At 38.7% G+C, this 15,740-nt stretch overlaps 1 protein-coding gene across 1 annotated transcript; it reads left to right on the top strand.

The window, feature by feature from the left end:
* The first annotated feature begins 4,677 nt into the window (after positions 1-4,677).
* On the top strand, positions 4,678-14,684 carry emc9 (ER membrane protein complex subunit 9). Its single transcript, XM_081392444.1, has 6 exons — positions 4,678-4,886; positions 6,403-6,597; positions 13,272-13,348; positions 13,428-13,497; positions 13,595-13,689; positions 13,773-14,684. Exons 2-6 carry the CDS (start codon positions 6,403-6,405, stop codon positions 13,951-13,953), a joined length of 618 nt encoding a protein of 205 aa, XP_081248570.1. The 5' UTR covers positions 4,678-4,886; the 3' UTR covers positions 13,954-14,684.
* Positions 14,685-15,740: the final 1,056 nt, after the last annotated feature.

Consider the following 15,740-nt stretch of genomic DNA (forward strand, 5'->3'; position numbering starts at 1 on the left):
TGTGTAATAATTGTATCTTTCTTCAGTGACTCAGAAAAGACAACAGAAACGGCATACATACACTATAACATCCATTTACAGGGGGGAAGAAAAAGTTCACAAAATGTGTCATACCTTTCTACAGTAGCAAACACGTAGTAGGCTACTGTATGGGCTTTTCTGCATTCTGAAGCTTACAGAATATGAGCAAAGGCAGCACAGAACATATGATAGGCTAACTATTTCAGTAAACAGGAAGTAGAAAAAAGCTTGCTCCTACCATATTTTTAACACAGCAACTTGTGGAAACACACTTGACCTAACCTCATTTTGAATATCCAAGCTCCTTCCAGTGCAAAATCTGCAGTAATACTCACCAGAAAAACTCTCTAAGCCAGCTACGCCATGGGCCCCCAGGTTGTCTGCAATCACAACTTGAACAGTACCCTTCACAAACTCTGAATCTTACTTTTGCTGAAGAGTCATGGGGTGTAGGGCCTCAACATGTCAGAGGTTGTTCGCATACTGTTGAATCCCCGAGAGGGGGTCAGCCCTATGTTCCCACAGCCCTATGTTCCCATGGCCCTATGTTCCCACATTTCTAAGAATTTTTTTTTTTACTGAAAATTTAGAAAATTAGGCCCTATGTTCCCACAGCCCTATGTTCCCACAACCATATGTTCCCACAGCCCTATGTTCCCACAGTCCTATGTTCTCTCATTTAACTATGTCCCATATGAAGGGTAGGTTTTAGTGCTTGTGCTGGTACAGGGATAGCCCAATTACATCCCAGACAAGTCTCCCTCCTGTGAGGGGTAGGTTTAGGTATGTTAACTAATTAAGCCCTAGTCCCCTATGAAGGGTAAGTTTTAGTGCTTGTGCTGGTACAGGGATAGCCCAATTACATCCCAGACAAGTCTCCCTCCTGTGAGGGGTGGGTTTTAGGTATGTCAAACAATCAAGCCTAATTCCCCCACGAAGGGTAGGTGTTAGTGCTTGTACTGGTACAGGGATAGCCCAATAACATCCCAGACAAATCTCCCTCCTGTGAGGGGTAGGTTTAGGTATGTTAGGGTTAGGGCTGTGGGAACATAAGGCTGTGGGAACATAGGGATGTGGGAACATAGAGCTGGTTGATTATTGTGTCTAGATTAGCGTTAAAAATGTTGACTCTGAAATAACGTTCTTTGTTGGACAGGCGCTCTTCTTCACACAACTAGTGATAATGACATTTCATTCTTTTGACTCTCACATTTTCGAAAGTTGGCTGAGATCCCCATTTTTCTGCGAACGTCTGTGCCTTAACCTTTGCCTGGTCAAAAGCGCCACGATACTCAGACAAGCTCTGAATGGTGTTGTCCAGCAATGTCAATGCCTTCTGCATGTCAGTGTTTGTAGCTTGAAGCATTGTAGATACAGCATTCACACTCTCCAAAATTTTAGTCTGCAGAATCACTTGAAAAATGAAAGGGAATTTCTCATTTTTTCTTTTTTTTTTCCCTGCTGCTTCACCACACTCGTCCTTGAAATGAAAAGGACGAGGATGTAATGGATGTATGTGGATGTAATGAAAGCGCTGACAAAAATATATCTGACAAGTGACAAGCACTTGTCAGATATATTTTTGTCAGCGCTTCCATTACATCCACATATCTGTACCGAATAACAACAATGGATTCATTTCTAGAGGACCAGCGGGTGGGACATAGTCGCTTCAGTGTTACACCCGAGTGAGGGCTCTGTGGAGTCGATGCCAGTGAGCATGGTCCACCTTTTAATACTGTGGCCAAAAAACACATACAAATGTTCGATGTTGTCATAGAACTGTGACACTTCTGGAATGTTTTTTACTGCATCATTCAGCACTAGGTTCAGGTTATGTGGCACACAGTGTACATACGTTGCAAGTGTCTCTTTTTCCCTGATCCTGGCCTGCCCTCCCGCATAGACGCCACTCATATTGACCACTCCGTCATATCCCGGTCCACGATATTTAGAAATATCAAGGCCATTTTTCGTAATGCTGTCGAGGATTTTGTTTTCCAGTTCACTTGCAGATGTGTGAGATGTTTTCTGAAATCCGAGAAAAGCTTCAGCTATAACGATAGCTATGTCCAATGTGTTCCTCACTATGGTGGTGACTTATCTGTAAACTTGACCAAGTTGGTATCGCTCGGACAGGGCTTGTGTGGTATAATTGGAAAAAATGGTGCTTGGTTGATTTCAGTCGTAATCTCCTGCTGAACACGCTGTGACAAAATATAAATGAGCTTATTTTGGATAGAGGGACTGAGGTATTTAATTGACCCCTTGGGCCGTTTGATCTGCTCTTGCAGCACAGGGTCACAGGTCAATAAGGCTCAATAATGGCGAGGAAATTCCCACTGTTTGGCTGTCCCAAAATGTCTCTGTGTCCCCGGAACACTAGGTTGGACAATGCGCTTTAGCACCTGTTTAAAAAAAAGCGCAACATCATGCATGTCCCTCTCCAACTGCACATCAATGGTGCCATTAAGTTTCCGCTGTTCATACAACTAGTAAAAGTTGTGAAACTGTATAACTTTACACAAAAATGTTTAGCGAGTCATTTTTTAACACTAAAATCCACATTAAAGCAACCACATTATTTATGTCTGCGTGGTTTTATCTTTGAAACTGAGATTACTAGTATAAGGTTTGGCCCCATTTAGGATACTTCCATTTTCTCACAGTCACGCAAATGCCCGTAAACTAAAGTTTGTCCAGAATCATCCAGTTGTGCGCTCAGGAACCCATACATCACCATTTCATTCATAAAGTAGACAACAAACTCATGACAAATATGGAGTTATAGTGCTTGTAACTTGTAAATATATAACTTGTAAACAATAACTTGTAAAATCAAATCATTATTCTGCCATTAATTAGGCGTATCAAATACTCCTTTTTAAAGTATTTAACAGGACAGTTGTACCTAATATACAACATATTAATATTTTCATTTTTATAATTAGAGTTAAAACTATTTTATAATAATAATTTCAATAGGCCCTATACTTGCAGCCCTATATTAAAATAAAACCAAATAAAATTAAACAAGTAAACCCAAAATAAAGAAAAGATTCAATATTTCATCTGTTTACTTGCATGTCTCTTCTGACCGTTCCCAACGCCAGAAAACCATGAACATGCGAATGTGTGTGGATTTATTGAAATATTAAGTTAAAATCTGAGCGTTCGGCTGCCAAAAAAAGTTTGGGAACATCTGGTCTAATTGAAGCTGAGGAAATGAGCTGGTTACAAAAGAACAAGCGCTCAGAGTTCTGTGTTGCTTGTAGACTGAGAGAGAAAAAAAGCCTGTCGATCGCCCCCTGGAGGAGGACGAAATAATGACGAGGCTGAGCTGTCCTTTGCACACCGAAAACAGACAGAAGCCAGGGAGAAAGCAAAATAAAAGACAAATAAATGAAGCAATTGAATTTAAAAGGATAAAGGAACAACCGTGGAAGCCGAGCCATGAAGTGTATTAGTGAAGATAAAGCAAAAGCTTACAGCACCTGGTATTCCCAGGCGGTCTCCCATCCAAGTACTAACCAGGCCCGACCCTGCTTAGCTTCCGAGATCGGACGAGATCGGGCGTGTTCAGGGTGGTATGGCCGTAAGCGAGAGTCTCAGCCAATAAAGAGCTATTTAAAGAAGGGACACCGGGGCTCGGTCCGCATTCACACACGTCCCAGACTGCAGCTGAAAGACAAACAGGAAGCACCAAGTGTTTTCATGCAGGCTTGATCATGAAACTGAGAGGACCCGTGTATTTAAAAAAAAAAAAATTCAGACAAATGGCCCCAATCTCTGACTCCCTTCACCCATGCATTATTGTAGTGGGGTGAACTGCGGTCTCCAAATAGCCAACAGGGTTCACAGTGTGCACGGTCACACTCATTCATTCATGGACAGTGGTTCCACGTCATTAAAACAAGTAATTTTAACAAAACATGAACAAATAAAACAAAGTAAAATCAACCATGTAAAACCAACTACAACCAATGGTGTTCATTTAACTTGAATGAAAGGTTTTGGTTTAACTTCAATTAATGGTTTTCAGTTAACTTGAATAATTTAAGTTATCCTACATTTAAGGGTTCTTGTTTAGACATCAGGTTAATACAACTATGTGTAATAATTGTATCTTTCTTCAGTGACTCAGAAAAGACAACAGAAACGGCATACATACACTATAACATCCATTTACAGGGGGGAAGAAAAAGTTCACAAAATGTGTCATACCTTTCTACAGTAGCAAACACGTAGTAGGCTACTGTATGGGCTTTTCTGCATTCTGAAGCTTACAGAATATGAGCAAAGGCAGCACAGAACATATGATAGGCTAACTATTTCAGTAAACAGGAAGTAGAAAAAAGCTTGCTCCTACCATATTTTTAACACAGCAACTTGTGGAAACACACTTGACCTAACCTCATTTTGAATATCCAAGCTCCTTCCAGTGCAAAATCTGCAGTAATACTCACCAGAAAAACTCTCTAAGCCAGCTACGCCATGGGCCCCCAGGTTGTCTGCAATCACAACTTGAACAGTACCCTTCACAAACTCTGAATCTTACTTTTGTAAGAGTACACACAGCACAGGCTGCACTAAAGTATGTGTAAATGTAGGCCTACAAAACAACATCATAAATAAGTGTTGACGCCAAAACAAGGTATTGCTATTGAGACCTGCAGGCGGCAGTAATGCGCGACATGTGCAAAAGAATGACAGTGACGTCACGAAGAAGAAAAGGACGCTGCTGTTATCCTGTTCGGTTGCTTCGAGTCCTTATGAAGTGAACAGTCAACTATTTATGTTTTAATCTGTTTGATTTAACTACTGGCATTTCATATTTACTACTGCAAAAGGGGAACAACACAAAGGTAATTATATTCTTCTGTGAATTTTAGATGGCGAATAAAGCCGCTGTGATCAACGATTGATTGATTAAGTACATTGGATTATTATTGTTATTATGAACCTTCCTTAGCTGGCCATAGATTGTGAGGCTTGCAATATCAAAATCTAGAAAGAATCCTTCCTAGAGTGTTTTTAGTTTGGCAGTTTGTTGTGATTTGCTTGAACCTTGTGTGTTTTCTGTTACTTCAAATTATTCAATCCATCTTCCTAACAAAGGGTGACATACACAGACACATTACACACATTCACATTCGCACTCATACCCATAAACAATCTGTCTCCAATGCACCTGTCCTTCATGTCTTTGATTTGATTTGGGTAAAACCCTTCTTATACTGTCTATGGGTAAAACCGGAGCACCCGGAAGAAGAAAACCCACATCAAGCACCACAGGGTGAACATGCAAGCAAACAAACACCACACAAAAAGGCCTCCTCCTGGTTTAAGTCTTTCTGCAATTGTTCAGATTTATTTCAGTTGTTATGATGGTTAATCTAAGAGAAAACAGTTCCACCAAAAGGAAGTGCAAATTATTTACAAAACCCAGAAGAATGAAATGGCAAAAAATAATGTCCAACACATACACTACCTGTCAAAAGTTTGGAGTAATTTAAGATTAAAATGTTTTTAAAAAAGACGTTTTTTATGCTCACCAAGCTTGCATTTAATTTGATTAAAAATACTGTAAATCAGCAATGTTGTAAAATATTGTTACTATTTAAAATGTATAGGCTACTATTATTTATTTATTTATTCCTGTGATGGCAAAGCTGAATTTTCTGCAGCTATTACTCCAGTCGTCAGAGTCACATGGTCCTTCAGAAATCATTCTATGCTGATTTGGTGCTTAAGAAACATGTTCTTTTCAAGGTTAAAAACAGTTGTGCTGCTTAATATTTTTGTGAAAACACAACATTCAGTACCATTCAAAAAAAAGAAAAGAAAACACTTTTATTCAACAAGGATGCATTATATTGATCATAAGTGACATTTATACTAATGTTACATAAGATTTCTATATATAAAAAAAATGTTTGTTTATCAAAGCATCCTTGAAAAAAAAAAGATCACAGGTTCCACAAAAAATATTAAGCAGCAAAAACGTTGATAGTAATAAGAACTGATATAATTATTAGACCTGTAATAACTGATTACAGCACCAGTAATAATTGATAATAATTGAACACCGAATAAGCATATTAGAATGGTTTATGAAGGATCATGAATCAGCCTCAGCCAGTCGTAATAATCCCCCATCATCACTGGAGTAATGGCTGCTAGAAATTCAGCTTTGCATCACAGGAATACATTTTAAAATATATTAAAAATAAAAAATGGTTATTTTTAAGATGTAATATTATTTCACAATATCATTGTTTTTGCTGTATTTTGATCAAATAAACGCAGCCTTGGTGAGCATAAGAGACTTTCCAAAACAGTGATAAAATCTGTCTTTTTTCCCCTTTGGGTTTTTCTCAGATGGGGGAGGTGGAGTTGTCCTGTCTGGCTTATGCCAAAATGTTCCTACATGCCAGTCAGTTTCCACGCTGCAGTGTGAACGGCCTGCTGTTGTCCTCCAGTGCAGCAGGGGGAGCTGTGTGTATCACAGACTGTGTGCCGCTGCTCCACTCGCACTTGTCTTTGGCTCCAATCACACAGCTCGCTCTTACACAGGTAACTACGCCTTTAATGAATGTTGACAGTGGAAAACTAGCACAGCGAGAGAAAAGTGGAGATAAGGTTAGAAAGCATGAAGTTCGTGGTGTCAAAATGCCAGTCTGTCAGTCAAGTCTGAAGCAAGACGCAAGGCATTACGACAACGACAGATAGTCTGATTGCATATAAAAAATAAACGTTAAATGTCTTGAGTGATTCGTTACAAAAGTTTGCATCAGATAGCTAAACACGGAACCTCCAACATCTGTGTGTGTGTGTGTGTGTGTGTGTCTGTGATGGACTAGAACAGACCTTATTGGTTCTTGTGCATCACATCAGGAGGGCTGATACGGATAAGTTAAAAAATGCTTTGAAAGTCCATCCATTGAAAGTCCATGTCCTCAACATTTTCAAGCTTAAAGCAATGCAGATTTTTCTCGCATGACAAGCAGGCATGTTGGAGCTTCCATTTACAATGGTTGATGACCTCCGTGAAGTTGGCACCCCATAAAACGAAATCATTTCCAAAACTATGCCATTCGTTTGTGCTGCGTTTGTGCTGATTTGTGCCGCAAAAACCAACGTTTGTGCTGGTTTCGTGTTTGAGATATTGAACATTCTTTTTTGGGTTGCGTGACGTCACTCTCCACCCCATGTCCTTCAAATCGCTCCAAACCGGTGTCATTCGTTTGTGCTCGGTTTGTGCTGGTTTGTGCCGTTAAAACAAACACTGTATCTGTTTTCCTTTCGCAGATATAACAAATTTAATTCGGGAGCTGTGACGTCACTCTCCACCCCACCTCATCTAAATCGCTCCAAACCGGTGTCGTTCGTTTGTGCTCGATTTGTGCTGGTTTGTGCCGTTAAAACAAACACTGTATCTGTTTTCCTTTCGCAGATATAACACATTTAATTCGGGAGCTGTGACGTCACTCTCCACCCCACCTCATCTAAATCGCTCCAAACCGGTGTCGTTCGTTTGTGCTCGATTTGTGCTGGTTTGTGCCGTTAAAACAAACACTGTATCTGTTTTCCTTTCGCAGATATAACACATTTAATTCGGGAGCTGTGACGTCACTCTCCACCCCACCTCATCTAAATCGCTCCAAACCGGTGTCGTTCGTTTGTGCTCGATTTGTGCTGGTTTGTGCCGTTGAAAGAAACAGTGCAACTACGATCCCCTCTTAAACATAAAAAAATATAAACTTTTTAAGTACAGTTACATAACTGTCCACCCCATATGGTCCAAATCGTTGCAAAACTGTGCCGCTCGTTTGTGCTCGATTTGTGCCGGTTTGTGCCGTTACGATGAACATTGTATCTCTTTCCCCTCCTTAGAAATAACACATTGGATTCGGGACAGTGACGTCACTCTCCACCCCATGCCGTCCAAATCGCCCCAAACCGGTGCTTTTTGTTTGTGCTCGATTTGTGCTGTTTTGTGCCGTAGAAATAACCATCATAAATGATTCCATTCTTTAGACATCACAAAATCTTTGGAGGAGTAGTAACGTCACGCAAGCAAGCCGCGCTCTCCATCCATCTCGTCTACAAACCTGTCCGGTTCGTTTGTGCTCGCACAGGGCCGCAGCTGTCAGTGTTCTTTTCTTTAGATATGGGAATGTTTTATTTTAGATTTGTGCTATTGACATTTGGTCTTTATATAATCACCAATGCACTACGATATGTAATGTATAGGCTACTGTCACTACTCTGGCTGTAAGCTACGTGTGACTGAGGCTTAATTTTGTATTAAAATAAATTAAAATAACCAATAAAAAAAAATAAATGTATTAAAAAAAATTGTGTAGTGTCTTAAGTTTTCTGAATAGGCCTACTTTTAACAGCTTACAGTGCCTGTTTGTGCTGTAAAAAGTTTCGTTTGTGCTGCTTCGGTCTTTTAGATATTAAAATCTATGAATCTATTATAATCTATAAAATCTAAAATATTAAAAATTTGTCATTCTGTTGGCACTCAAGGCACTCCAAATTCAACCCAAATAGGCTCGTTCGTTTGTGCTTCGTTTGTGTTGGTTTGTGCCAGTATAATTTCCGTTTGTGCTGCATCGGCCTTTAAAATATTAGGCATAGACAATGACGTCATTTGTGCTGGTTTGTGCTGCAAAACGTGTCGTTTGTGTCATGTCATTATATTTTCTGAGGTCACTCAGGTTTCACGGTTTCCACAAAAAAATATTAAACATAAATAAAAAAAAACAAGCAATGTGTAGGCCTAGGCCTATTAAAATATAAGAGCATTTCTTAACTGAGCAGTGAGCACCAATAATTGAGCACAAAATCAACATCTTACGATTTCTAAAGAATAATGTGACATTGAAAACTGGAGTAATGATACAGAAAATTCAGCTTTGACATTACAGGAATAAATTACATTTTAATTACATTAAAACTGAAAAAAATATCACATTAAAATATCTAGGCTATTTATAGGCTAATCGTTTTTCACAATGCAGTGTTGTGCAAGTTACTTCCAAACTGTTATACATTATACTTTGTTACTTTTTACCAGCACAAACGAAGCACAAACGAACGAGCCTATTTGGGTTGAATTTGGAGTGCCTTGAGTGCCAACAGAATGACCAAATTTTTAATATTTTAGATTTTATAGATTATAATAGATTCATAGATTTTAATATCTAAAAGACCGAAGCAGCACAAACGAAACTTTTTACAGCACAAACAGGCACTGTAAGCTGTTAAAAGTAGGCCTATTCAGAAAACTTAAGACACTACACAATTTTTTTTAATACATTTATTTTTTTTTATTGGTTATTTTAATTTATTTTAATACAAAATTAAGCCTCAGTCACACGTAGCTTACAGCCAGAGTAGTGACAGTAGCCTATACATTACATATCGTAGTGCATTGGTGATTATATAAAGACCAAATGTCAATAGCACAAATCTAAAATAAAACATTCCCATATCTAAAGAAAAGAACACTGACAGCTGCGGCCCTGTGCGAGCACAAACGAACCGGACAGGTTTGTAGACGAGATGGATGGAGAGCGCGGCTTGCTTGCGTGACGTTACTACTCCTCCAAAGATTTTGTGATGTCTAAAGAATGGAATCATTTATTATGGTTATTTCTACGGCACAAAACAGCACAAATCGAGCACAAACAAAAAGCACCGGTTTGGGGCGATTTGGACGGCATGGGGTGGAGAGTGACGTCACTGTCCCGAATCCAATGTGTTATTTCTAAGGAGGGGAAAGAGATACAATGTTCATCGTAACGGCACAAACCGGCACAAATCGAGCACAAACGAGCGGCACAGTTTTGCAACGATTTGGACCATATGGGGTGGACAGTTATGTAACTGTACTTAAAAAGTTTATTTTTTTTATGTTTAAGAGGGGATCGTAGTTGCACTGTTTCTTTCAACGGCACAAACCAGCACAAATCGAGCACAAACGAACGACACCGGTTTGGAGCGATTTAGATGAGGTGGGGTGGAGAGTGACGTCACAGCTCCCGAATTAAATGTGTTATATCTGCGAAAGGAAAACAGATACAGTGTTTGTTTTAACGGCACAAACCAGCACAAATCGAGCACAAACGAACGACACCGGTTTGGAGCGATTTAGATGAGGTGGGGTGGAGAGTGACGTCACAGCTCCCGAATTAAATGTGTTATATCTGCGAAAGGAAAACAGATACAGTGTTTGTTTTAACGGCACAAACCAGCACAAATCGAGCACAAACGAACGACACCGGTTTGGAGCGATTTAGATGAGGTGGGGTGGAGAGTGACGTCACAGCTCCCGAATTAAATTTGTTATATCTGCGAAAGGAAAACAGATACAGTGTTTGTTTTAACGGCACAAACCAGCACAAACCGAGCACAAACGAATGACACCGGTTTGGAGCGATTTGAAGGACATGGGGTGGAGAGTGACGTCACGCAACCCAAAAAAGAATGTTCAATATCTCAAACACGAAACCAGCACAAACGTTGGTTTTTGCGGCACAAATCAGCACAAACGCAGCACAAACGAATGGCATAGTTTTGGAAATGATTTCGTTTTATGGGGTGCCAACTTCACGGAGGTTATTTGATGGGCTCTATTCTATTTGAAGTGCATTGTACTTCCACATGATGGGATCTAAGTACTCTCAATACAGCCATGATGAACAAGGGCCCTGTTTACACCTGGTGTAATGTTCACAATGTTCTCTCACCATTCCTGATTTCTAACACGCACTCAAAGCATTCGGCATGCTCTTGTTGCTATCAGAGCAGAAAAGAAAGCTGCTGCTCTCTGTGTGTTTGGTCACGTCCATATATAAATTGAGTGAGCTTATTTTGTCCATTAGATTGAAAGATCTGAAAAAGCCCATAGATTTACCCACCCATATACCCTCCCCTTGAAGAAATCAGGACAGAAGTGGTTGAAAATGGACAAAAGTCCTGGATTAAAACACCAGGTGTAAATGGGTATGTGTCTCCCTCTGTCTACTTGTGATCCAATCGATCAAAACACATCTTAAAGGGATAGTTCGCCCAAAAATGATATTTAACCCATGAATTACTCACCCTCAAGCCGTTCGAGATGCATATGTCAATCTTTTTTTCAGACGAACACATTTTCAGTTATTTTAGAAAATGTCTTAGATCTTTCAGTGGTTATAATGTAAAGTTATGGGGTCCACTCCTTCAAGTCCCAAAAATGTGCATGCATCCTTCACAAAAGTAATCCATCCGGCTCCAGGGGGATAAACGAAGGCCTTCTGAGGGTAATCTGTGCGGTTTTGTCGTAAAAATATACATATTTAAAACTTTATAAACGAAAATAACTGGCTTCCGGTAGCGGTCGAAGTGCGTTCACGGAGATGGATGCTGGCGTATGACGTAGGACGTAGCGTAGGAAGCGTCGTGACGTAGAGCGAACGTAGAGTTTTGTTTTGCTCTGCTCTCTGGCTGCGTTGTCACGTTCGTTCTACATCACGACTAGCCTAGAAATCTAGACGCACCCTAGCGGCAGCAAAATGTATTTCGCAGCCAGGGTAGTCTAGCAACTCTCAATAAACCTTCTCGCTGCAAAAACCCAGATTGGGTCAGGCCAATCACGTTGTGTATAGAGTAGGCGGGAGCGGGCTTAACATACACGACAGAGTTGCGACGGTTACCTACCTGGCTGCTGCTACTTGAAAACAAAGAATGGCGGCTGCTGATGGAGAACAACGGTCTTTCGAATCGGCTTTGGCCGCGACTCTGGAGGACTTGGAGTTAAGTTTTTCTTTGAGAAAAGAGCAAAGAACGGCACTTAAGTCATTCTTAAAAAAAGGAAGATGTGTTCGTCGTTTTGCCGGCCAGATATGGCAAAAGTTGAATCTATCAACTAACTAAGCTCCGCTGTTGGGAAAACGCTCTGGTTGGTTGAAGCGCTGTCCTATTGCGTGCAGAGGGAATTTGAAAGACAGCCGTTTATCCCGCCCCTCGGATTGAGCCGTGACTATGGTGAGTTTCCAGACCTAACATCTTGATGTAGGTCTGGCTTGCCAGGCTACATCACGACGCTTCCTACGCTACGTCCTACGCCAGCATCCATCTCCGTGAACGCGCTTCGACCGCTACCGGAAGCCAGTTATTTTCGTTTATAAAGTTTTAAATATGTATATTTTTACGACAAAACCGCACGGATTACCCTCAGAAGGCCTTCGTTTATCCCTCTGGAGCCGGATGGATTACTTTTGTGAAGGATGCATGCACATTTTGGGACTTGAAGGAGGTGGACCCCATTACTTCACATTATAACCATTGAAAGATCTAAGACATTTTCTAAAATAACTGAAAATGTGTTCGTCTGAAAAAAGATTGACATATGCATCTCGAACGGCTTGAGGGTGAGTAAATCATGGGTTAAATATCATTTTGGGCGAACTATCCCTTTAATACCAGGTGTAAACGGGGCGTAGAAAATCAAGTTCAGTCAGTGGACTAAAACTTTTGGGACAGATTTTTATTTATTTTTTTGAATGTGTAAAGGTTTACTAGAAATGATAGAATCTGAATCTTGCTCTTTTCTTTCAATGAAAACTAAAATATATATTTTTAAAAACAACACTGTAAAAATAAGTACATAAATGACTACACTCTCAAATATAAAGATTCCGAAAAGGGTTTTTCACAGTGATGCCATAGAAGAACCATTTTGTTCCGTTTCACAACAGTTCTTAAATATTTTTTTTATACAATATATATATATATATATAAAAAAAAAGGCTCCACAGATGTTAAAGGTTCTTCGTGGAACCATCTATACCAGTAAAGAACCTTTATTGATGTATGTAGTATTTTCATAAGTTGAAAATGGAGGGTTAGTTTATAACAACCAATTCCTAATAGAAAATTTCTGTATAATGATGATTTTGTATATATTTTTGCTTATTATTTCAATCAATGTTTAAGTAGATTACATGTTCTTCTGAAATATCCAATATCTAAATGTTTTATTGTTTTCTAATAGTTTTTTTTTTCCCCCAAATGTGGCTGCCTAGTTGAATAATGATGTTGAATTATCTATATTAGCAGCATTCACATTGTTCTATTCCTCATTTGTAAGTTACTTTGGATAAAGGGGTTTTCTACGTGAATGAATGTAAATGTAATGACATTTATATGCTGCTCTAGAAATCTGGAATTCATGATGATATTTCCTGTTGTAGGTCGATGTTTGGTGTGCACAAACACAGCAAAGGATTGTGGGATATTATCAGGCCAACGCTTGTGTGTCAGACAGCAGGTACTCCTTCATCTTTTCTTATGTTTTGAGTTCCTTATTTTTCCACTGCGTTTCACTTTCTCTTACTGTCTTTTTCCAGCCCTACACCCTGTGCATTGAAGATCGCAGAGAAGATCTTCGAGCAGTGTAACAATGCCGTGTTACTTATGGTAATTTTGTTTGGAAATTTACTTATGGAAAATGTCACCTTGTTACGAAAGTTACTAGGAAAAGTCCTTTTCTTAATTGGAAAAATGTTTGCCTCAGATTGATGGAGAAAAGATGTTTCCAGGCTGCCGTGTTCCTCCGATTGTGATGTATGAGCGCAAAGACGCTCGCTGGGCACTCAAAGACAAACACACGTAAGAAAATCTCAAAGAATGTGCTGCTTTGTTTTTGATGATAATGTTGTGGTGCAGCTTTTAATGAAACGTGTTTTCATTAGAATAATGCTTCGGCAGTGGGAAGAAACCTGTTCCGTAGTTAATCAGCTGTTCAGCTCTGGTGATCAGGCACTATTGGTGGATTTTGACAGCCATTTGGATGACATCACAAAAGATTGGACCAATCCGAAACTCAATGCCAAGATCATGGAGCTGGTCTCCCCAGCCAATGGAAATGTTTAACTATACAGACTAAATCAGCTCATGTCATAGTGTTTTCACTTAAATTCTGTTTTTAATATTATTTGACTGTGTATCATGCTTAATTTTGTCATATTTTATATGATATAAATGAAATATGCTGAAACATCATTTTCTTCTGTTCATTATGATTCGGTGCTTTGACCCTAAAAATAAACACACACTTACATTGAGGTGGATACAATACAAGCAGCATATTTCCTTACTTTCATCATTCTATATGTCATATTTAAGTCATTTAATAATAAGCTATTAATTGTTGATTTAAAGATCTATCTAAACATTAAATAATTCTGTAATAAAACTAAAATGTTCTTCTTCAGGTTCTTCTTTCATTACATGGGATTCTGTTTTTTAGATTTAACAAGAATTTTTACTCATCCAGACTAAAACAGAAAAAAAAAAAAAAATGAAATGTAGAATTGTCTATATATTCAGCTTTAACTAGATGAAGGTGATTGTATTAATGACTGATGGCATGTACACTAATAAAGTCTCTTTAGATGAGCAGGTGATTCCTTGCAGCAAATTGAGAACAAATCAAAGCGCTCAGAGCAGCATGAGTGCCTTTTTAATTTGAAATATGAGAATCTTTGGGTGTGTCTGGAGCTTTTATTTGCGGTTCTCTTCCCTTCTTTTCAGAGCTGCTAATGTTTCCATTTCGAAACCTGTATGATTTTCTTTCTTCTGTGGAACATAAAAAATATTTTGAGAATTGTCTCTGTTTTTGTCCACACAATGAAAGTCAACTGGCACTATTAAATTTAATCTGTTTAAGTCAATCAGAATTCAGGGTTACTATCATGTTAGGTAAAGCCTGCTTTCTGGAATACCCTCCATTGGAACAAATAATAACACACGCTGAGTAGCAATACAAAGTAAAGATTAAATGGATGAGTAAAGGTGTGTGAGGGAAGAGGGAGAGGGTCAAACACAACAATCAATAAAACAGACCTACAATACACTCGTTATACAGATGTATGAATATTAAAACATACGTGAAAACAAAACCAAAAGAATTTTGGCCACTTTGCAGTATTTAAAATATTACGTTAAATTAACATTTAATGATCTATAAGCGTTTCAGAGTTCTTTTTAAACAAATTTTATAAAACTATATTGTCATTTCTACAAATGAACTGGTTCTGTGCATTTATTTGTTATTCAAACTTACAGAAAAACAGACATTAGTATTACAGCCTCTGTCAGTTGAAATGGCTGAGAGTATCTGATAGTATCTACTAAGCGATTAAATGTATAAAAATGATTTCGATAACTTTTTGCCAGCAATGTGTAAAGCTGATGTGTTTGGTACAAATTTGACAAATGTACATTTTACATTTTGAAAGACAAATATAAAGAAAATATAAATAAATATAATAAGAAAATATAAGTTGTTATTGCTTAAAGCAAAAATTCTATCATGGAGGATTAAATTTTCCTAAAATATCAAATACCAACTTCATCGTTCATTCATTCATTGTAGTGTCCTCATAGGTGCCATTTTTATGTGACTTGGGAGCGTGTCCTCCGAATGTCCTCTAGTCTGGTCTATATCAAGTTTTGTTAAGTTTAAACATTGTGGTCAGGAGAGGTTAATTTGCGAAAAATCTGCGACAGCAGACTAAGTTTTAGATCAGATTAAATTATCCTTAAATCTTTGCAATGGTTTGATAAATCAAAATTGCCATCACTGTCCCTAGCTGCTGTTTATGAAATTTGGTAAAGATCAGACCAATAGCCAAGAATGAGTACAAAAGTAAAAAAAC

The sequence above is a fragment of the Scardinius erythrophthalmus genome (genome assembly GCF_964197995.2).
Source record: "Scardinius erythrophthalmus genome assembly, chromosome: 18".
NCBI lineage: Eukaryota > Metazoa > Chordata > Actinopteri > Cypriniformes > Leuciscidae > Scardinius > Scardinius erythrophthalmus.